The sequence below is a fragment of the Haliotis asinina genome, chromosome 3, assembly GCF_037392515.1.
Source record: "Haliotis asinina isolate JCU_RB_2024 chromosome 3, JCU_Hal_asi_v2, whole genome shotgun sequence".
Classification (NCBI taxonomy): domain Eukaryota; kingdom Metazoa; phylum Mollusca; class Gastropoda; order Lepetellida; family Haliotidae; genus Haliotis; species Haliotis asinina.
In genome coordinates this window covers 12200898-12225876 of record NC_090282.1, presented here as the reverse complement: position 1 = coordinate 12225876, position 24979 = coordinate 12200898, and the positions used below count along the sequence as shown (strand labels likewise).

Sequence of the window (24979 nt, the reverse complement as noted above, 5' to 3'; positions counted from 1 at the left end):
AGGGGGCAGGTCTTAACGATGTCGGCACACTCACGCTTGTTGAATGCACACCCACGAGCTCCAACGAGGGACGAGCAGTCGCAGACATTATACTTCCGTCTTAGGCTAATATCGCCAGCAAATTTGTAACTCAATACTGTTTATCACGAAATCGTCCATGGGGAGACCATCAGCGCATATTTTGAGAGGTGAAAAACTTTGATCGACGGCTTAAAATAAGTTCACACATTTCACCGCGGTGTTTAGTTCCGTCAACTTCTTTATCGCCATGTTTATTTATCTTCTCTATCGATTTTCGACATGACAGTTTGCTGGGATATGCCAGGAGAGGTCGTGGGTATGCTGGGAGTGGGTTATGGGTATGCTAGAAATGTTGGCTTTATCATGCATCATCAGAGAAAATATTTCAAGATTGTAACTCGATGTGTTTTTATGCAGAGCACCAAGCCTTTGAAATAAGCTGCCGTAGTTGCTTGTGTGTTCTTGAAGATGGGATTGTATCAGATCGATTAACATATGTATGGTTCTGATATGTTGATGGAGATAACTAGATTAATCTGATTTTGTAGTCACAACTTATTGTGATTATTTACACAAACATTTGAGGGGCTGTACAACGTTTACTTCAGAATCTTATTTCGTATCCAATCCCGACAGAAACTGCTGTACAAGTACTGTAATCTTATACATGTACTATTTTATTAAGCCCGCATTCACTTTCATTCATTTGGCACACACACCATGCATACTCATTGAACATGCATTCCCACTTCGCGTTATAACGAAGTGCACAAATCAAGTACTATTAAAACCCTCATTGTCTCATTAATACGAAGATGTTCACGTTTCTTTGCGTTGTCCTTTTAAGGTAAGGTATCATGAATACGTCAGGGAACTTTAGGTTTCCTGCTATTTGACGCATCGATTTTGATGTCGCATTTACAGTGGTTGGGATCATGTATGCGACACCGTCTCGTCGAGACGTCGTCTCTCACCCAGCTGTCGTTACATGCAGTTGAAAGCGGACCATTGTTGGTGATGACAAGAAATAATTGGGACCTTGTTTCTTCAGGAATTTTATCACCAAACCCCTCCACTTGTAAACAAATTATTTCTTCTTTCATAGTTCATGGTCCTCTAGGCAGAACGATGTCGACAGTGTCCCTCATCAGTGTCTGTCGAACACCGCCGTGCTGGCTGAGTAGGTTAGGCAGCTGTCTATGTGTGCTGGCGATAAAGTGCTTCACATTGAGGTGTATGTTCGAATCCCTCATCAAAATTACAAGAATCTGCACTTCACTGAGAAAGTGTAATCCCAAATATACATGTGCTATGGACTAACAAGTCTCTGATATGAACATACTTTGAAGAAAAAATTGTTCATAGTTAGAAAAATAAAATATAATGAACATGAGCCCTAAGATTTTCTTTTTCAGACACCCTGAAACTGTTGAAACCTAGACTTGCCACATTTTCCAAACATGTGTGGGCTTTCATGGATATATTTGCTTCAGGGACTGTATGTGTTACTGAATACTGCCTTGCAAAGGCATAGGAGTGTTTTGTGAAGAATGCAGGGATATTCATCTATATTACTCTTACAACCGTGTGTAACATTTGGTTTCAGAAACATCATTCAACTAATTTAAAGTCTAATTTGCAAAACCAAACACAAATAATACTTTAAATCAGACATAACCTTAAGTCGATCGGGATTGCGAATTCACATTTATAATGCTGTTTTAACGCTACATTACTTTCTATTTATTCCTTCTTCAACAGCGGTTCGTGTCTGTGTGATATGTTCATCGCTGAAGTAGCAAAAGTTACCTCCCTTTGTGTTAAGGTTCTCAGAGTGAAAGAACAAGCCTTTGTTTGATTCCATCACTGTGATACATCACAAATAATGAAACAAACTGGCAAACATAAACATAAAAAAACAAAGTCTATTTTGAGACGCATACACGACATGCTGTCTGTGGTTGATAATGTGAAAATTGTTATCTGCGCGCAAGGAAATTAATTTACGTATTCTAATAAGTCTACAGATTGCATGAGGCGACCCGTAGTCTGTATTGGCTGTCTACTGTCGTGTACAGCGCCAGTCTGAAATAACTGCATGTATATAAGGGAAATAACGCACATACCGTTCTGATACACTGTGGTATCTATAATATTGAGATATGTGTAACATACTGTTTCTCATAATCCAATGTCTCCTTTGATATTGATGCTGTACGTTAGACAGCACGTACGTTGTCCTGATTCGCTGACGCTGAGGTGACAACACAGTTTGTAAGTCGACATGGCATTGTATAACAATGAAAGCAACAATGTACTTCGAGGTGGGTGGCACGGGGGAATGTTAATGTAGTCCTGTGTAGTTCGGAATTATGAAGTATTGTTTGAGTTCTCAAATTAGAAATTTGCTTTTGGCGAAATTGGATTTTTGTGATTCTTGTCTCTGCTACCAAGACACCCACAGTTGTTGGGACGTAAACCATGCGATATGGTATTCCCCAGATGGCGCTGTCTAATTCTGAATTCATGTCATCACGCTCACACACACACACACACACACACACACACACACACACACACACACACACACACACACACACACACACACACACACACACACACACACACACACACACACACACACACACACACACACACACACACACACACACACACACACACACACACACACACACACACCTCTTGTTAAGAAGGAGAATTACCCCGTGGCTACTTTACATAGACCTATGGAAAAAACAGCAAGATGCAAGATTCGAATCGTATGATTCACACAGTTTGGCTGAAGTATATGATCCGATACCCATGAAAATCAACATTGAGGTGTTCGGTAAAATAAATACCTTGTTCACTGCTCCCGCGTGTAAGCGGGGTACACTGAAAATAACAGACGAGCGCGCAGTCAATCTGGAAACGACATTTATGTGTGAGGTAAGATAAATTACGATAGTGACTTCACGATATTATGCACATCACGATACTGATTTTACGATATCACACATACGTGCGTAAACATCATGCTAAGGATATTTACGGTATTCCGTGTTTCAAGTAGCTGAGATATCTAGTTTTGTGATTCACGCCCAGTGTTATATCCACCCTACTGAAACCTAACAATCAGTCATGAAACCTCTTTAATTAGCCATGAAAATCATCAGCGAATCACGAAAGCCCTGCAATTTGGTAAACATTATGAAGAATCTATAAAGAATAACGAAAATCCTGCGATGAATCCGAATCCGATGAATCATGAAAATCCGACCATAAATGATAAATAACCATTCGATACCTCACTAAAGGTTACGGGATTCAGTTTGAGAACCCACAAGACCTGCATACTACCCAAGAGATCATAAAATAGGTTGGATTATGCGTGAACGCTGGTTAATGTACTGAATGATTCAATAGATTAATATTTGTCGGTCATTACATAAAACGGAAAACATCGAAAAGGGTTGATCCTTCTTCCTGTCGGGACATGAACTACTTGCCTATCCTTTATAAAATCTTGAGGGTAAAAGCTCTTCATACTTCAAGTAACAATCGTGCAATGTGGACAGTTATGTCAAGGCCACTACTTCCTTTTTAACAATCTTAGATAACCTGCGATAATAGCTTACCCCCACCTGGATATCTAAAACAGTGCTCTCTTTGTGACAAAATTTGCATTTCTAAATCGGTCAGTCAATACAGAAACAAACAGCCTTATCTCGAACCTTGATTATTCGGTACCCTGTATGGGTCATGAGTATATATCGCAACTTTCTTGAGCAGGTACCCCCTAGTAATCCAAATGATTTATATATCAGTTCGGATGATTAGTCAACTTAAAAATAATCTGTTCCATACCCATGGTTGTTCAGATGCGAATGTAACATTTGGGGTATACTCCGTGTTGTGGGTCACATACACCCTTGGCTCTCGTTCAAAAAAAGCCATGTTAGTGTTAAGCTTATGGTGAGACTTACAATGTCATGGGGCTGAACTGTCTTTAAGGAACAGGGCCCATGTCCAGACTATGTATTTCCCAGTAATATACAGCCATACCATTCACATGATCACATGATTGAAAAAGGGTTCTACTTTCAGTACTGAAAAGTCGTTTCGAAGGAATAAATGAAGTTAACATGACTTAGTTGAATTCAGTTTAGTTCAGTTTTTCGTCACATTGGCATTGTTCCAGCCATATAGAGACAAGACCAAATCTGCATTCATAAACATTCAAAGTAGAAAGTCTGAATGAGTTTCTTTGAAAATGTGTATATCTGTTACGTTATTATTTACAAACAGTAAAACGTGAATTAGTAAAATGGCACTTTAAGATAGAGATGTTGGAATTGCTTGTCTGAACGATACTGTGTCCGTGTAAATCAGGGCAAATATTGACTTCAAAATTTACATACATCATGAGTTTGTAGATAGCGTAGGTTATAAATGAGTAACACTGCCTGGGACTGTCAAGTGGTAGGAGCGGAGCCCTCCTTTAAGACAAGGAGAGGTGAGCAGCAAGTGCAGATTTGACCTTGTCCCATACCACGAACGCCTCGCTTTCATACCTGTTTCTGTTGATTGTGCAACGAGTTCACCCGAGTTTCCACTCGACGTGTTCCATGTCTTATGTTCTGGTTTATATCATGTAGACTTTTTAGGTCGATCGCTCAGTGGCAATTCTCCATTTGACGCCAACAGACATGCAGCGTAGGTGTGTGGAAAAGTTAAACTCAGCTGGTAAAATGTACAAAAACGAAATCCGATTACGTACATAAAAGAATGCTCTCCATGGGTTAAGGTTTCGTGTTTTTCCGTTTCTGTAGACTTCCAATAAATCTACTTTTGGCTCATGTTTATCCGAATGTGACGTCACAGGCGTTGTCTGCGTTGTGTAGTCTGATTGTTATGTTGCCACGGATCCCGACGTTTTCTACCTTCGCTCCTAAATATGTGCAGGTATCTATGTTTGATTTACCTTGTGGTTTCAGGGTCACTGACGCGTCAGTGATGCATGTCGTGTAGATTGTTGATAATGTCGTGTGAATTATGTTATTGTTCCTCCGTGAGATTTACACATGCACATGTCTTGGATTCTGAACCCGTCAGATCGGCCCAGAACGAAGTGTGCTGCCTCTTATACTGTATCCCTTTGCATTGAAACGAGCATCCGTGCATTTCGAGTTTCGTTTGCTAATGACGTTTTGAACTAAAATGCAGCAAGAATACGAGAGATGGGCGGTAGAGAGAGATGGATTTTGGTTGCGGCTGATAGCTATTACCTTTCATGCTTTATAATTAGCCGTAGGGAGATACATAGAGATACAGAGAGCGTTAGAAAGAAGACGATTGTGAGGATGATTGTAACTGCAGTGATGAGGAAGGCTGGGCTGCAAAAAGATGAATATAGGAAATATGGATGTAGGTAGAAGAGTACTGGCAGCAGTGGTGGTAGTTATACAGTATGAATTTTCTGCTGAACGAAATGGGCAGCGACAGACAGACATAATTAGCTGTACAGTAAAACTATTGGCGGTTAGCGACAGTCAGCTGTCATGCGTTGAAATGTGAATGACACAGCCAAGTATGAACAGGAGGAAGGATTACGATGATGAATGAAACATTGTGAAGGACATAAGAGAAGAAATAGATGGTGAATGATACATTTTGACTGACATAAGAGGAGAAATTTGTGTTGAAGGAAACATTTTGACTGACATAAGAGAAGTTTGCGTTGAATGAACCATTTTGACGGACATAAGAGGAGAAGTTTGTGTTGAATTAAACATTTTGACGGACATAAGAGGAGAAGTTTGTGTTGAATTAAACATTTTGACGAATATACGGAGCGAACTGGGTGGTGAATAAATGTGACTGATGGACAGGAAAAATGAATAGAATAGTTCGTGTGACAGAAGAAATTGACTCTGATGGCCAGACTGAAGGAATCGGAGGTCGTAGGTGGGTGGGACAGACAGTGGGGTGGGGTGAACAGAGCACTGATGGGGTCAAGATACGGGATTGCTGCGTTTTGACTGACAGGTCATTGATGATTAAGTATGTTACTGAGTCTGAAGTGTTCATGGTATCACGATAGCCTTTGTTATATAACTCCAGCTGATAACGGGTGTCATGCCACCTTAGATGTAGGTGTGGAATCATTGACCGATCGGATATCCGTCTCTACATATCTTTACGTGCACTAATAAACGTACTTTCAGAGTCACGCAATAGCGTTATCATCCCCATTGTTGTGTCATGGCGCTAGTTAAGAGGCTTTACGCACGAAACAAAACATTCATGGTAAACTGCACTTGGTTCTCCTGTAGCAAATGTTTTCATGTATCATGCTGTCATTTATTATTTCAAAGGATTTGACAACTCAGATTATAAAATTACAGTTTTCAAAGACCTTCAAGCTACTTTGGTGTGCCCTGACGTGTGATATATCGTACATTAAAAACACCGATCAAGTTGCGTATTTTTCACGGATTGTAATCGGATGCAGTAAGGAGGCTTTGGGTGATTCTGGCACAGCCAGGCTGGTTAGGGCCATCGTCAGTTACCGTTGTAACAGCAAATGGACCTCTCCCATGGAGCCTTACCTTGTCCAACCCAAAAAAGATTTCCCGGAGTATGAGTAAACGTCAAGGTAACTAAGCCAGATACAGTCAGGCCGAGTTAGTCCGGACCCCGACAATCCGATTCCCGCGATGTCCGAACAGTAGCTGGCTGTAACCAATCTTGTTTACTATATAAACTCATCACCTGTTGGTTCATTAATCCGATGCTTCAGTCTCCGTATCCGAACGTTAATTAGCGGTAACAGATTGGCTAATTACACACTCGCCCAGTATTAGTCAATAGATTAGGAGGTACCAAACCCAAGGCACCAAGAGCAGCAGTAGATTTATTGGTACTTTGTATGCAATGGTGACACTTCATGAACGCTGATCTGCTTAGTTGTTCTTTAATCTTGTCAATCATAGTTGTGTCAATAGGGACAGAGAAAATGTGTTATATCATTAAGAACAAGATCAGGTAGATTGGCTTAGATATGTCTGAAGTTTGTGGGTCGTGGAAATATTTTCACGGGGGTGGGGGGAAAGTGTTTGCCCTAACTAGATAATGTACGTTTAGTTCAAGGGAATAATCCTCCATACCTTCATATCATCACAGGCCATTATTATTATTGTCATTATTATAATTAATCATTGTGAGATATGCATTGGGACCCCAAAAAGGTTGGGGAATGTAAAACTTTAAAGTAATCGCAAACATATTCCTGGATCGTGTCTCGTGAGTTTTGCTGTGTTGAACCTTCCCGAGGGAGTACAAAGTTTGAAAACAGTTTCTTTAAACCTTATTGAATACCGTTCACCGACATTGTGCCGCGTCATCTGTGGTTTTATAGCGTTTGTAGACATTCCCGGTGCTTTTGTGCACCTGTCACATCCCCGTCAAGGGAGGTAACCCTACCGACGGGAGAGATCGCGCTCAGCTCACCTGGAGTGTTAATGGCGCTATTGCGGTTACTGGTTGAACGAAAACGTTCACTGAGAAGCGGGAGCTAATCCCGAATGTGTTTCAATACATGTAATCCTTTCAACGGCTTACTCAAGTAGTGGGCAAACAATCGCATTGAGTTCAGCACGACATCAAAGTCCACGAATACTTTCCTCGCCTGTGACAGCGACACACACGAGAGGGTATTATCCCACGAGCAAGCACCCTACTACCCAACGTCCAGCTATCTTCACGCTCTCCCATTCCCCCACTGCCCTTCCCCTCGCCTCCCGCCTTTCCCTCCACAAGAAAACTCGATACCCGAAACACCACCCGCTAAGAGAGGCATCCGGGGAATGCTGCATGTCACCTGCCTTTGAATCCGTTGCCGCTTACGATTAACCTTTCACTGCTAGAAAACCTAATCGATATTTTTTTTCATATTTTCACACCATACCCTCAACCTTAATGAATGGGTATGTGTTTTTTATATCATTTCTGCTAAACGTGGTTAGTATGTTGTCTATTGTAACTAGATAAGTGTATGGAAATACAATTATCGTTTATCCTTTACAATACGATAGGCTGACCTGTTTGGATATTTCATACACAGATCTATGCGTTAATGTATTTCAGTCTGTAAGTTAAAATTTTATTGTATCAATTTAGTTCCAGCTGAGCACGCAAGAGCAGTTAATATTGATTAAATATGTGTTCATTGTACAGCAGGTTAGCCTTGAAAAGGTTAATGTTAATACGTAACGCGCCCCCACTCAAATCTATTTGCTTAAAATTAGCAGTCGTACTCGTTAATTGGACCTGAAGCACTGCGGGTGAAACGCTACACTCCAGAGCATGTTTTCAACACAAAATGGCAGCGGAATGCCTTTAAAGTATCTACCGTAACAGGAAATTCTTGAGATGTCAGGAATTTATCATCAGACAAAAACGCCATTGGTTGTTGACACTGTGACATCTTAAAGACGTGCGCAGAGAGACGGTTGAACTCCTTCTAGTTTTTATCAGTGGATTAAGGGTTGGTCGGTCTTGTGTGTGTGTCCGTTGGTCTGTCCATCTGTATGTCCGTCTGGATGAATGTGGGGTGTTTTCATCCCATCCCTGTCTATCCATGCATGATCCAGGATTGTGTCGGGACAACAGGCGAGACTATGTTAGTGGGCCCGCCACTGACGAGCAAGTCGGCCTTCTTCAAGTAAGTAAATACATGAATGGTGTAATTTGTGTTTTTACATTTCTTCTTCTTCTTCGTCTCCTTCCGTAATGTGTCGTATTTAAAGTTGTACATGCTTGTGCATTAGCCTACTGGGCGGCGTTATATTGTATAAACTATATTTGATATGTAATCGATATGCAATAGAATATGTGTGAGAACATGTACAAGCATTAGAGGGCTTTAACGTTCTGTCAATATCTGACTCAAGGCTTTATGGAATATTCTCCTCGCCGCGTTTATCATTGAGTACAAACATTTCGACATCACAAACTGTACATAGTCATTGCATAGTACTTCCTTTGACACCCGAAACAAAATATTCTCATGGATGTCATACAATTTTTACTATGTAAATTTTATATGAATTATGTGATATGATTTAATTGGGAGATCATTTTCTTATGTGAATGTGGATTTGTGAATTTGATTCCATACTTAATGAACTTTTTAATGTGAATGTGCTTTTGTGAGAACGAAGTGCTTGAATAATGAAATGACAGTTTTGTTATTCATTGTTTGACAAAAGCAGCTGATATATAGCTTACCTCAAACAAGTATCGCTGCAGTTTTTTTTTCTAACTGAACGTCAGATGTGACAGCACCACGTGACTTGGGTAATTTACATGACTGACCTGTTGTAATATTTATGTAGGCTATCGTATATCGTCACATGTATCAGTGGAGAAATGTGCATATCGCTTTTTGTCAGGAGCTGAGTAACAGTTTGTCGAAGGAGCTGTTGGCTGTCGTTGGTCGCGAGGAAGTAAAACTCGTATTAACATACAGTTATCGTTTTGCTGTTTGCAATATCAGCAAATATTGTTTAGACATATGATATACTATAGACGTTATATTTAATTTTTATATGAGTACATTCTTAAACAACATGAAGACGAGGGTGGTATTGTTAACAACGGGGTTTCTTTCTCAAATAAACATTTCCGATATTGTTACTTTAGGAAACGAAAAGGGCAAACATCACTGTCGGAGTTAGAAAGTTCCAACGAAAGGTGCTCTGGATCAAACTGACACAATTTAATGTCAAATAACTCAACAGTTATACTGATACGATATGACAAAGTAACCTGGCGCAACATGCCGCCCCATGTGTAGCACTTGACGTAATTCAACGTCAAAATAACCCTCTTTAATATGACGTCCATGTAAGACTGTCGTAATTGATGTCAAAATAACCCTGACGCGATGTGCCGTCCCACTGACACGTAATTTCACGTCGAAGAAATCCTGAATCATTAATGTCGTCACAGTAAAACTTACGTGATTTCACGTGAAATATATCCTGAATCAAGCTGTCGTCACAGTTGAACTTACACAATGTGACGTAAAAGAAATCCCTGAATCATTATATCGTCACAGTAGAACGTAAAATGGACACAATATGACGTCGCGAGAAAAATGAAACAGTGAAAGTGAACAGGCAAAGCGCGTTAGAATCGCTAAGGTTAACGTGTTCCACTTTTGGAAACTGACATTTGCAGATTAAACTGACGGCCTATTTGGCTTTTTGTACAATAACGTCTTCTTGTTAAGGATATCCGGAGGAGGTTTTTATATGCTTTTTTCATAGAGGTACTGCGATGTTTGCATCAGCACCATTGTTGCCAGCGCACAAACACACATGCTCCAAAGAGATCTATCTGTGAATGCTAGAACTGTTGAAAACTTATTTCCTCTTAAAGAAATGGACCCATGTATGAAAGAAGAGGTCGGTTTTAAAAAGACATCTGCAGGCAATGTGGTATCTGTTGCTTACGTCACCAAATGGAGTATACGGCATCTGTAGGAGGTTCGTAGCCAATGCATCCACTGAGAATTTATATGGGTGAATGTCCGGAGGTTGTGTAGGCAAGTGGTTAAATGTTCGCACGTCACACCGACGCCCAAGGTTCGATTCCCCACATGGGTACAATGTCAGAAGCTCATTATTCGTATCCCAGGTGGTGATTAGCTAGAAGTTTGCTAAATATAGCATAAATCCACACTCACTCACTGTTACATTTCTGGTGCGGCATATGATAAGTAATGTCACGGATACCAATGCATGAGACTTAATTATACAAAGCCACCATTGTGTTGCGACAGTGGTAACACCCTTACGTGTACACACTATGCCAATGGATGTAGCTCAGCTGCTTTGGAGACAAACGTTAACAGGTGATAAGCTGTGATGGAAACAGCAGACGCCAATCTCAGCAGTAGCTAACCGCAAGCCATTGTGTGATGGCGGATGATGTACGTACGGTATCAGCGTGTACAGGTACAGGTATTTAGTGTATGTACAAGCCGCTGGTCCGATAACGCAGTAGACATCTATCTAGGACATGATCTTGTCTGTCCGTGGGTGATTATGCACAAAGTAACAGCATCCCTATTTACACCATCTATGACTTCCTTACACAGCGAACCCGTTCACCTCATCACCAGAATTCAAGTGTATCTCTTCCGCCTAGGGGACCGACCGCGCGTTACATAGCTTCATCTGCCTACATGTTATGTAGCTTTAAGGAAAAGACCAGATGCTTTTGATCTGGGTTAAAAATGTTTATGGTCACATTAATATCTTTCCACAGATTTCGGCTATAACTTTGTGAAGGATACTGGATTTTATAGCACAATAGCTAATCTTTTTTTGTGTCTATTCATGAGAACGAATACACATTTTGGATGGGTTGTTCTCATCTTTGATGTTACTCTGAGAAGGTGTCGAAACTTAACAACGAATTCATGGTGTTACTGATATGTTCATCGTAAACCTATGTCACCGCCAGAGATTTATCCAACGAGTCCACAGGGAGTATATAGGAGCAAAAGGTGGTGAAGGTTAGATATTAATAAAAGATCACTGATAACACCAGGTGTTCTCGAGAAAGGTCAGCACCTCCTTTCCCACCTATCCTAAACGCACATGCTCTGTAAGAACTCCTTGGACTAGCCATCGTGAATCCGGACGTCTGTGGTACACAGGTAGATATGACCTCATACATACAAACCGTCACACGTCACAACAATATTACGTTCATGCGGACATCTGTTAATGCAGTCTAGCTAGGAGGGAAATCATGAATTTACTTGGTTTTATTTATTTCATGTGCACGTAATAAAATTCCTGTTCGATTTATTCCTCTATACAATATATGAAGTCCATTTCTGGTGTCCCTGTCGTAATATTGCCAGAATAGTGCTAAAACAATTCACTCACTCAGCCTCATGCCTACATAAGACTGGGCTGTAGTATTGCAGCCTGTATCAAGACGCCACATCAGCTGCCACAATCGTCCCAGTAGCACAGCAGTGGCACTGGCATACAAAAAACTCTGTAACAATGACAAAAATATCCAGAAATTCTGTTACTATTTTAGATGCGTAAGTATTATCAGAGGGATCAGTACGCGACCATCCTAGCATCAGAGTAATCAGTAACGACCATCCTAGCATCAGAGTGGAGACACGTCTATCAAATACGCAGGACAATATAAACAGACAATAAGGAAAGCATTGTAGAAACTGGTCGCAAGTCCGGCAGACAGTCTTCTCCCACGTGCGCGACACGCGCCAAGTATACTTAGAAATATTAGCTAAGGCCACTCTTCAAACGTAGTTTGTAGAAAGAACCTTTTGTTCTCCATTTTAACCTTGCCCAAAGTAACAAGCTCGTGGTTTTATCAATGTCTGCGTGGTACGCATAATACAATGTCTCCCGTGGTAATAGCATCCAGATCTTCTACATTCTCAAGTGTACGGTATATTCATTTGAGAATTTCGCCAGTATGAAGGAGATACAGGTGTATAGTGCAGTACCGAGTTTGTGGGCAGTTTGGTTAACTTGATCATACTCTATCGACTTGCATGTATAGTAGTATAATTATGTATTTTGACATAAAACCTTCAACCGTTTGGTTTTGTTATTAATGGAATTCTGGATATTTTGTAAAATTCTGTGCTACTAACGGTTCTTTATTTTTCAGAAATACACTGTGACAGAGGATACCAATGGAGGCTATTTTACCGATAACCTGCGGTCATCGGCTGTGCTTGACGGTTCTAATTTCACAAATGAAAAACTCAAGCCTGAGGATAATGGACAGCCCCCATTTGCACCCCCTCCCCGTTCGCCCGGCCACGCCCTTCCGCCGAAAGATGATGGGGGAGGGAAATTATGTGCCAGGAATATCCGAACACGAGAAGTGATTCTTATAGTGATTGGTTGTGTGTTACTTATCGGGGCCGCCGTCGGGACAGCTGTCGCCATCATTCTGAGTCAGGCAGGTATGAAATATCGCTTTTTTGTCATTCAGCATGGTGCTGGTAGCTCAAACATATATAACGATATTAAGCAAAGGCACATAAAGATATTTATATTTCAGGGTATGTCATAAAATCGCTATATCGTGTTTCAAAGGCCCTACTCTTACGTGGGGTCGCATAAAACGTATTTTGAAATGTATGGAGAGCGTGAACTTGTCGTACATGGCGTAAGTATTAACACACAGATGCACACACACACACACACACACACACACACTCACTCACTCACTCACACACACTCACTCACTCACACATACAAGTACACTCACTCACACACAAATACACATACACACACACATACATACACACACGCATACATACACACACATACACACACACACACACACACACACACTGTGAACTTTGACTTTGAACAACAGTTTATGTTCCTATTTCACGAAGTAATTTGTCCTCATTCAGTATGAATGGGAAATGTTTGCAAAACAGTTTTCAACTAAAGCTGAACGACTTGTTAACATACTCTGATTGTCGCTGAAAGATTCGCTCTGGTTTAATTGTTTAAGATTGAAAGAGGAGACAAATAATCGAATTAAGATTTAATCTCTCTGTTTCAAAAACCACCATAATTATACAGTGATAAAAACAAGTTGAAACAATTTGACCTTGACATTGCTAAAATGATAACGGTCCCTCAGTTCGAGATGGCGTCCAATAGTGTCGCCTCTTGCTCTGTATGTAAACAAAACTTTCAACACAACGCTGCAATAAATATGTAACGCCAGTACAAAAGAAAACCCACCCAGAGCCCGTATGATAATGATATAATCTTGTTGAAACTTAAACGTTATACAAACCCCATTTTTCAATAAATTTGTGAGTTCGTAAGTTCGTGAACGAGATATATACTGTGACCTTACTGTCAAAATGCGGAATCTTTATAGACATTAGAATCTGATGTAGATACTCCGATTGTTTCAAAGTGCGGTAAACAACGGTTATGTCGATCTCTAGGGAAACATTAGTTCATTTTAACCGTAGTTACACACATTTTTTATATCTGACAGTTCGTGTGTTCGTTGTAAACCCAGTTCACTGTATAGGTAACTCTATATGTTCGATTATCCGGGGAACTACGAAAAAGCCTCATATCTGAGAAAGTTGATATTTACGAGGGACTGAGATATTTGATATTCCCGAGGGACTGGATTTTGAACTTGAGTAATGGCCGACCAGTCCGTCGTCATGTGTTCGATTGCCTCTATTTCTCGCAAACAACCAAACCATTTAATCGTTTTTGGTATGTACGTTTCTGCCAGAAATGGCACTAAAGCACATGTTTGCGTGGTTCCAGTAGTCAGATAATAGAGAAGACAAACAAAACTTTAGGTTACTCCCCACACATACTTTCATTTATGTTCTAAACAGCGTTCGCTCGTCGCACCGACGAGCCGGGTTTGATTCCCGACATGTGTAACTTTGTGAGACGCCCATTTCTGGTGTCCCCCGCCGTGATATTGCTGGAATAACGATTGCTAAAAGCAGCGTAAGACCATATTCATTCACTCATCATTGTTCCAAGCAACAGCGTCATCATTCGAATCATAACTCGATGTGAACAAAACGGTAAAATGCGTAACTTTATCAATCTTTCACAGAAACTTATGTAGATATGTGATGAGAATTTTATGGAGTTCGTACAAAGTTCGGGGGTTTTTTTTTTGCTTGGTTGGTTGTTTGATTGGGATTTTTTAATTTGAGAAGAGAAAGAACAAAGAAAAACAAATACAGTTTGCAATGTTTACGTATCTGTTGATGCGCGCAGTCAGAGGTCAGACACGAGATAAGCTCGGATAACCATCTGATGGATCTGTGTTTTAATTACCTGGTTTTATAGTGACTGTCGGAATGTTCCCACGGGGCCTTACCTAGAGTCCATTTCACAAAACATAACATGAGACTGATGCAATATAGCGTTCGCATTTTGTTACGGTAGTTGTTTAAATGCCACTCAAAATCGTTGTACAAGTCTATCTCGGTATGGAATACTGACGTCATTTCAGGGCGTGGTCATCTAAGAAAATTATGTAATTGTTTTTAAGGATTAAAGTCACTCTTCACATGTTCATTTAGAATTTATAGTGAACTGGTAATAAAATGGTCTGAAACATGTCCGATATAAACAAAATTCAAATATAAACAAATTGATAAGTTCGAATTCTGTTCTGTATAATGTGCTCTATTCACAATTTGTTGCAAATGTCAAATATATACTCAAGACAAGAATAGAGGAACACTTGTTCTTTTATGTCTTACCTATTCGTTTCCGTCACACAAACACGCGCACACATAATCTATACACATGTGTGCGTGCGCACGCATGTGTGTGTGTGTGAGAGTGTGTGTGTGTGTGTGTGTGTGTGTGAGAGAGAGAGAGAGAGAGAGAGTGTGTGTGTGTGTGTGTGTGTGTGTGTGTGTGTGTGTGTGTGTGTGTGTGTCCTTTTGTATCAACTCATGTTATCACAGCTAAGCGTTCTACGAGTTGCCATTCGTATTAGCTCACTTCAACGACGGTTAATGGTAGTTCACATCATACCGCAATCTCCTTGTCCATTCATCTCGGCCATAAACCCGCTTCACAATACAATGGCAAGGTCTGTAAAGCTCATTTATGTCATGGAGTATGTCACATGTCACATGGTATTCACACCGGAAAGTCAAATATCCTCGTTATCAGTCCTGCAGTTCTAAGTGTAGTTTCATATACATTTATATATTCATTCGTCTGCCCTTCTCGTAAGGCTATCCCCATTTCATGTGCAGTGAGATACAAATATTAAAACATTCTTCTTCGCGTATTACAGATAACCATGTATGGGAATCAATGACTAAAACTAAAGATTATTGTATAAATATACGCATCCATTTGTTTTAAACTGTTATGATCAACGGTATAGTCTTTGACAGTATACAGAATTATTCCATACACAGTTTTACTATCGTCATGACAAAAGGTGAGCTGTAGAATCCTATTTCGGCGAGCAGTACCTTTACTATTTCAGCGTATCTTCTTTGTTGAATGTTGTCAGTTTCTGGATAATTTTGACACGTTGTCTGGCACTATACATTAAGCCGAACCAATCAAAACAGAGCCATTGTAAGTTAAACAATAGATAGATTGTTTTCAGTTTCTTTCTAATCTCCTTGCACTTGTTTGTTTCATCAGGTGGCGGTGCCAGTGATATAGCACTGTGGCATGCGCAAACTGACAGGTGGTTCTGTAGAAGCAAGAAAATGTGAAGTTATAATTTCAAACAAAGATTCCGGAAAACTGTTTCCCAAACTGAGGAAATTCCAGTTTCGACCAAGACTACATTCCAACATTCACGGCAGTTTTCAACCGAATGCGACTTCCAACTATATTTATCTTGAGTTTAAATCTAGTGCTGGTATACTTAGTAATGTAAGCATGATGAATCCAAACTGGCAGTCTTGAAGTGCAGATGGTTCAGTACTCAAAGGGCCCATCCCTTCCACGCAGGAAGCGGCATTACGAGGGAATCACTTTGTTATTTAGATCAATTTATATGGAAGGATATGTCCCGTTACAAAAAATGTCAAACGCCATCGACAGGATACCCGTTTTGTAATTAGGTCAAGGTCAACCACACGTGTTAACCTTTTGTGAACGCACATAGACCCGATCACATGCAAGCATTTGTTAAAACGTCAAGGTCACGTTTTGTGACAATTTTCAACCATTTTGTCACGTGTGAGATTTCACGTACACAATAATGTAAACTTACTACACAAACTATTGCTGTGATTTGTAACTCCAATTGTTCCAGGTTATAAACACTTTCCTAAACACTCTCGTAAACATCAACCATGACACATATTCTAAATGTCATCATCTGTTGATAAACCAAACAACCGAATTTGTTCGTGACATCAGAAGTTCCTTATTTGCATAGACATTATGTCTGACTTCCAAATACTCAAATGTGATATATGTGGTCTCATCTCAAGCTAGTTTGTTCAAAAGTACCTGTGTTCGCTCAGCAGAAAATGGGTACCCGGTGGGATAAACCATGTGACTATAACCTTCTAGCGCCTAACAGGCTGCTTAGGATACTCAGGGTAGACTTTGTGATGCACCGTTGATCAGCTCCCATTTGATCCAAGGCGTCAAGGAATAGATTATGAATAAAATAAAAATAAATAACTTACTTAGCGTCGGCTTTTCTCGGAGGTTGTCATGTACATTGAAGGGCAAATGAAGTTACCTTGTCTTCTACCTTTGGCTTTATTTTATTCTGATATTATGCCCCTTTTGGAGGTCATAACGTTGGTTCAGGGTGTGGACCCTGCAGTGGTTGCACAGAGCAAGTATGCAGCAAGTGGGCTCCAGTGTGGGATATACACTACTATATTTCAAGACCAGTCACCTGGAACCGGCAACAACAAGCACAACAGCTAGTGGGGACATAAATAGCTTGACGGGGGAGGGAGAGGGTATGACTTTACTCTATGGCGGAAAGTTTTCTGCAACAAACACCTTCATATGAGCATGTTTATATATAAACAGGAAAAGGAGCAGTAGAGCATTATGACCGATACTGTTTGTGAGAATCTTGTTTTTGGAAGAATAGTTTACGAAGCGTTTTGACGTTATGAATTACAAAAATAACTGTTGCTAATAATAATGATTCTAATTATGTCCGTGTAGTCAATGTAGACAAGAACAGTGATGGTCACGTTATCTTTAATCTGCGTCGCCTGAAAATTCACTCTTTTTAGGCTTATAAGACTGGCATGTGCAATGAACACATTCGTCGCGAACTGGCAAGCATTCAAGTAAACACAGTTTCAGATCTATTTTAATCAGTTGTGTCTATTTCTCAAAGACCATGTACTTCACTGCAGTACTGTGCCAATATATGGCTGACGTAAACGTCTGAGGCATTTGCGTTTGAATGAACCACAATATCAATTCAATAGTGCACTGAATAACATCAACCTTGGAATCTCACGGTGAGATGTTTTTATTACCAAACTGGGATTATGCCTGTCTGCAAAAATGAAAGAATTCAACATGGAGGTCTTGGTACTTCTCCCGTCACCAAGCCTTCATGCGGGAGACCAAGATGAACTTGACATGCGTGTCTATAGCTCTGGCCGAACTTCCGCACTGCGACAGATGGAAAGACAACGTTTACGATGAAATTGACATGCGTGTAAATCTACGATGAAATTAACATGCGCCCACAGGCTGCACACACTATCAAGGGGATGAATGGGCAGGCCGCTGCTATAATAAAATTGCCATGCATGTCTATATCTTATGTCAAATTACCAACCATCAAGAATGATGGATGGACCGCTGTTGTGAAAAAATTGACATGCAACGACCAGACTTCGTAAGAAGTGACTGTCATGATCGGGTCAAAGTGCTGACTTGGTTGATGCGGGTCGTCGTAGCCTGTTTGAGTATATCGGTGCTGCTGGTTAACTATTGAATTGCCTTGTCTTTTAAAAAAACATTATCAGTCATCATATGGCGAACCTCGTGTATTACGGTTGTAAAGTCGAGTTTCGAATTCATATAATAAATGTGCTAAATTTAATTAAAGCCAGGTCGATGATACCAGCACTGGTCTAAGTTCAAGCAGTTCACTGACGAGGTTACGAGCCTCGGGCAATGACCCAGTATCTGTCTGGAACCTCCTCCGAATGGAGCACTTGAGGTGTTGCGCAATGTGTCACGTGTCACAGGTTCTACATACATAGACAGCACTATAATAGGTTACGAGTGTGATCAATATTAAGACGCCCTGTATGCGTACCCGTTTGTTGACTGAAAACAATACTGATGCTACGTTAAGATTTAATTCAGTCGCTCTCTGACAACTAAAATACTGTTCAAAAGCGGTATATAGACACTCACTCATTCACTGAAACACCGAGACACACAAAATGGCAACCACACGACTGTCACCCCTTTTGATGACAAATATGTAACTAGTTGTACTGTATGACAATCTGAATACATTACTTTGAAGCCATTTTGCCCCCATCCTTCTTACCGTATCATGTGGAATCTATAGCTTGTACAAAAAGAACTTTGGAATGTATTCTCAGTATAACCCTTTAACGAGCTTTTTATTTCTAGCTTAACAACCAAAGGCCCACCTCTTGCATGGAAATTATCAACTGGTGTTAACACGTTGTTTTTGAGCTGGTACGTGGTACAGCTTTTGTTGTCACGTCGGGTTACTGCATAAAGACGCAGGACACGTGTGTGGACTTACACAGGTGGGCAGCTAAATTGCCATCAGCCACGTGTGCCTCCAGATCTAGGGGAAGAGCGTGTTGGTACTTATCGCACGCTGGTGACACTGTACACGTAGTTAGGGACGTTTGAATACACTTCAGTAGTCTAAAACACCATGATGGATAATTATGCCTGTGTGGATTAAAGTGAGCGCGCATGGGCGGTATTATTGCATTGTAGACAACAATCTTTGGGATACATTGACTCTTCACATGTTGTTTGCTGAAGCCATGGCACCTCGAGGGCGATGGGGTAGCCTAATGTACCAGACCAGGCTCGATTCCCTGCATGCTTGAAGAGCATTTCTGGTGTCACCCACCACACACACACACACACACACACACACACACACACACACACACATATCACACACACACACACATCACACACACACATATCACACACACATATCACACACACACATCACACACTTACATCACACATCACACACCACACCCCATCCCTCACTCACTCATTGTACCACTCGTGTGTAATTCCTCGCATTTCCAGATCAGATTTTATTAAGGATTCACGTTGAGAATCTCATTTGGGCCGGTGTCACCTACTCCTTGAAACAAATGATGACATCAAGATATTACCACTGATAGTCTGATGAACTTTCTGTACTAATGTCCATCTGAAAGTGACGCCTACACCACACTTCCTACAGTACACAACATGCTTTGTTAATAAACGTGTGAAAATGGTTAAGTAGTATTTACAAATAATCCCTCACAATATCGCTTGTTAAGTGTTCAATGGTTTCCGGACGATAAAAATAAGGCTATTATTACCATCGGTGAACACGAAAGGAAATTCCTGTAAACTGTTATTGGTAAATACAATTACCTAACCAACCCTGTTTATATAACCTGTTCTGTTCCACCTACTATCAAGACAACAGTGGCATAAAAAAAACACGACTATGTAACAATGAGGTACCCGATGAGATATTTCCTGTCCATTGTGCTCATGCACCTGTTCACTGGTTCCTAGAGGCTGGAGGGTACATAACAATGTGAAAAACCGAGCCGGAAGAAGTGGGAGGCCTTGTGTTGATCCATGATCAAATATTTTGCAGTAAAACCACAGGGGACTCACCAGTCCGATTTAGTCCTGCCACAGTAGTTTATGTCCTGTCGTTGCGTGGGGTAGCTGGGTTAGGGTACTTGGTGCGAGTTATTAAAAGCAAAACAATAATAACTTAATAACTTGATACCCATGTTTGTGACTTGTTTGCAATTTGCTTATCAACCCAGTGTCATTCATGTTCGTAGATGTTATTCAACGCCTTGTCAAGGTGTGTTTGAAGGAAGGTAACAGTCTTTCAGTAGATTCAACATTCATCAGAAAGGGTGCATTATTCTCGACAGCGCTGATCCTTGGTTATCTGGTCTAGACTGTTTAACACCAAGCAGCACTGATCGTTGGTTGTATGGTCTAGACAACACTATTCTAGACACAATATTCGTTGGTTGTCTGGTCTAGACAGCATTATTCCAGATACTATGATTGCTTCACACCCGACAGCTCTGGCTCTGATCGTTGGTTGTCTGGTCTAGACTGCTTTAAACCCGACAACGCTGATCATTGGTTGTCTGATATAGACTGCATTAAACCCGACAGCGCTGATCGTTGGTTGTCCAGTCTAAACTGCATTAAACCCGACAGCGTTGATTGTTGGTTGTCCAGTCTAAACTGCATTACACCAGACAACGCTGATGGTTAGTTGTCCGATCTAGACTGCATTAAACCAGACAACGCTGATCGTTGGCGTGTTGGGTCCTGATAGCGTAATTCTCGAGGTACATCATGATCCGATAAAGTTTCACTACATTAATGATGTCTACTTTCACTATGTTCCAAGTTATCAGAGTGTATCCGGTTCTCCTAAATCTCCCAATAGCCCCATTATAGCGACGGGTTTATACCTGGTCGGGGAGTAGCTTGAGGCGACGGATCATTTCATCCTTGACATATTTCACCCTTTGCAAACACATTCCGGTGAAACTGAAAGTATTCTCCAAATATTCTCAGGTCGTTTATAGTGATATTACACCATTATGTATCAGCGTGGTGTCCTCACAGTCGGATGCACTTTATAGGATTATTTGTACTCCAGGCGTAATGTTTTGGGAACTTTGTCAAAACATATACGCCTCTTCTTGCAAATATAAGTGATAAAAATCAACATTTAGGCAATCGTTATCGCCAGCAGTGTTCAGTTACCTGAGAATTTATAAAAGAAAGAATCCGTGTTCGTTAAAATTATTTAGGTTTTATTATCTGGCACTCGGTAGAATTCTATGTTGCATGAATCGTCTGAATCACATGAGAGTCTGATTCAATAGAAATTCTAACCGAGCTATTTCTCATGATTTTGAAAGTAATCTAAACATTGAATGGCTGACAAAATGCGATCCTTTATATATGATCGTGACTCGGCGTTATTGGTACAAAATTTAATTATTGATGATTAAAGTATTTTATTTAAATGCCATAATGCATGCCATAAAACCAGTGAGCCATGTATCTGCCTTTGTCTACCCTGCTGAACTCCCGGTTTAAATGTACAGGTACGTTGAACATTCATGATGTTTGGAACGCAGAGAGAATCCTTTGCACAAAGGCTGCTCGAACTGATTAATTGTTTGCAGTTACAAAAAGTTAGAGGTGGAGAAGTATTTGCATGCAGCTTTTGTGAGTTTATATTTTATATGCCAACATACATTATTTGTTTGGAGGGTTAAATATACAGGCCCGTGCAACCAACCGACTGAGTGGGTGTAATACTTGAGTGGGTGAGGGAATTTTTGTGTGTGAGTGAGTGGGTGGGTGGATGAGTCACTGTCTGAGTGACTAAGTTGGTTGTTTAACGACGCACTCAGCGGTATTCCAGCTGAACCAAACAAGCCAGTGATCAATATCATGAGCATCGATCGCAGTTGGGACACGGCATGTCTGACCACCCGATCCCGTTAGTCATCTCTTATGACTTGTATGAGTGACTGAAGATCAGTTCTAACCAGGAGGAGTGAATAAAGCAGTATTATAGATGTATTACGTCTGTTTGTAGATAATCGAATCTAGACAACGCAAACCAAGGTTTTATAACAGAGTCACCGTATCCTATTCATTAGGCCGGTGCTTAAGATTATCCAAAATTCCAGATTGGAATACTCGAAGACTTCCGTTATATAGATCAAACATTGCCATGTTAAACAACAAATAACAATAAACAATGGTCACACAAGATAAGTAAGGATAAATTTATCCAATCCTCATCTTAAAAAAGTAGGTCAAAGGTGATAATATCAATCATAATAGTTCCACTTCATACTGTTCATACACATTCATACTCCACTCTGCGTGACTTGACAGGAACGTTTGAGTGAGTGACTTTTGTTTGACGCCGCATTTAGCAATATTCCAGCAACATCACGGCGGGGGACACCACAAATCGGCTTCAGATAACGGGAAACATGTACATGTGATAGCACGAGCCTGAAAAGACGGACGTGTCTATGGTTTGAATTGTGGCAGGGTTTCGGTAGATCACAAACAGTCAGTTAACGAATCCAACTCAGTAACAGTCGGTAATCCGACAAAGCCATGTCCAGATGTATCCTGGGTTCATGGACGGGACAACTGTCTTCCTCTGGTTACTGGATCGGATTTATCGTCTTAGTGTTTAGTTTGCGGGAAAGCCTATTATGGCCAAATGGGAGAGAATCTTTAGTCCGCGTTTGCGTGTGGTGTACATCAGCAATGATGTGGTCGGACAATGGAGTGAGGACAACATAGGTTACTCAGTTCTGAACATGTTGTAATCCTTGTATAGATGGGTAGATCCCTGTGTCTTTTGTCATGATTTTCACTTCACCTCACGGGGCCTTGGGGTAGTCTAGTGGTTAAAGCGTTTGTTCCTCAGGCCGAAGACCCGATTTCTATTTTCCAGGTGGGTGTAATGTGTAAAACCATACTTGCTCGCTCAAGTACTCACCCACTCACACAACACATCACGATGCACGTATAAAGAAAGGACTGCAAGACAAAACACCTTTCCTGCTCTTTATACAGAAGTCGTAGAATGTTATTTTACCAAAATGCATAAATACCTCCTGTCGTTATTTATGATTCAGAACAACATGTATTCCATTTGATAAATTTGTATATTGTCAGTTTAACTTGCTGCCATTATCACAGCGGCGCCCCAGGCACCTAAAACGTGGTGTTCTTATTACTTTTCCAATTTGTATTATATTTGGTAAGTTACAATGCAAGCAGTTTAAATTTTGTTTAATTTCTTTCCAGATTCGTCGTCTTCATCAACATCAACTACATCATCTCCGTCCACATCATCATCATTAACAACACCAGGTACGACAACACCATACTGCACACACACATATGTGTATATAGATTTATGTAACTCTCTCTCTCTCTCTCTCTCTCTCTCTCTCTCTCTGTGTGTGTGTGTGTGTGTGTGTGTGTGTGTGTGTGTGTGTGTCATCCTCGATTACCTCTTGTTTTAATTTGTCCTAGCCAATTCTGTATTTCAAATGTACGACATATTCTGACTTCACCTCAAATACAATATTCTCCTGGATCTGAAATCTTTCAGCGTATATAACATTCACACATGGTATTGTGTAAATTATCAAAGATGATGCTATGAATGGTCGTCATGCTCCTCCCTCGGAAACAAATGTATCACTGCCTGCACGGAATGTGGGTAGAAGTGGTGAAAGTCTGGTTAGAAACGTCCTGTGCCGTGAACCACACACTGACACAAACAGCGCATACATAACATATTCCCTTTCAGTACTAGTTTCGAGAACAGTTCCGCTTTATCTTTGATTTATCACTATACTCTAACAAGGTGGTCATGTAAGTATATGACGTCATTCATCTATTATGTGACGTAATAACATTTACCAAGTAACGTCGTGTGTTTCCTATTAAGGAAATGTTCATGTTGCAAAAACACCGTATCTTTAGTTGCACGAACTCAATCAAAATGTGGATGAGGTGGGAGTGAGATTACAGCGGTAATGAGGAAATAGTAAGGCTTGAGACTTCCAACTTACGCTTGGTGGCATTACGTATGATGGCATTGTGACACTGTTGCTGGTAATCGGTACTAGGATTTCCCCCCAAAACAGTTGGATAATATTTATGGAATCCACTTAGTGACACAGAGGAGGCAGCTCCACCCTTCCGCCCCACAGTCCCTCAACCGCAGTGTGTGTCCTTCCGACCGCCCCATTCCGCGGTACTTATGCCCTGGATGAAACAAGTCTAGATTTGCTCATGATTAGACTACAAATTCTGAAGCTCCCATCTCAGTGAGGCTGCTTTTCAATTCAGATGGAATTATTTGTGTCTATGCGTACAAAGTCTCTGGGGTAAACATAAATAGTTTAAATGATAATTTCTAAATAGAATAGTGAAAAGAGCCCAACTGCCCTCTTGTTCGCTTATCTAGAGTTGCCTCTTTGAGGGATGGAATTACCATACATCCTTGGGCCCAGCATTCAGTACAGGCTACAGTATATCCACCTCTTCAACGTGCCCACCCCCTCAACATACAC

At 40.7% G+C, this 24979-nt stretch overlaps 1 protein-coding gene across 2 annotated transcripts in view; it reads left to right on the top strand.

Moving 5' to 3' along the window:
* Nucleotides 1–24979, top strand: part of LOC137277487 (uncharacterized) — a 67135-nt gene that overhangs the window by 9020 nt on the left and 33136 nt on the right. The window contains exons 1-3 of one of the 2 annotated variants that reach the window (XM_067809225.1): nt 8574–8746; nt 12754–13054; nt 23700–23765. In XM_067809225.1, the coding sequence (XP_067665326.1) occupies nt 8663–8746; nt 12754–13054; nt 23700–23765 (451 nt within the window). In that variant the 5' untranslated portion in view covers nt 8574–8662. Of the gene's footprint in view, nt 1–8573; nt 8747–12753; nt 13055–23699; nt 23766–24979 lie in introns of those variants that run through there. The other variant, XM_067809226.1, reaches the window with a different exon arrangement.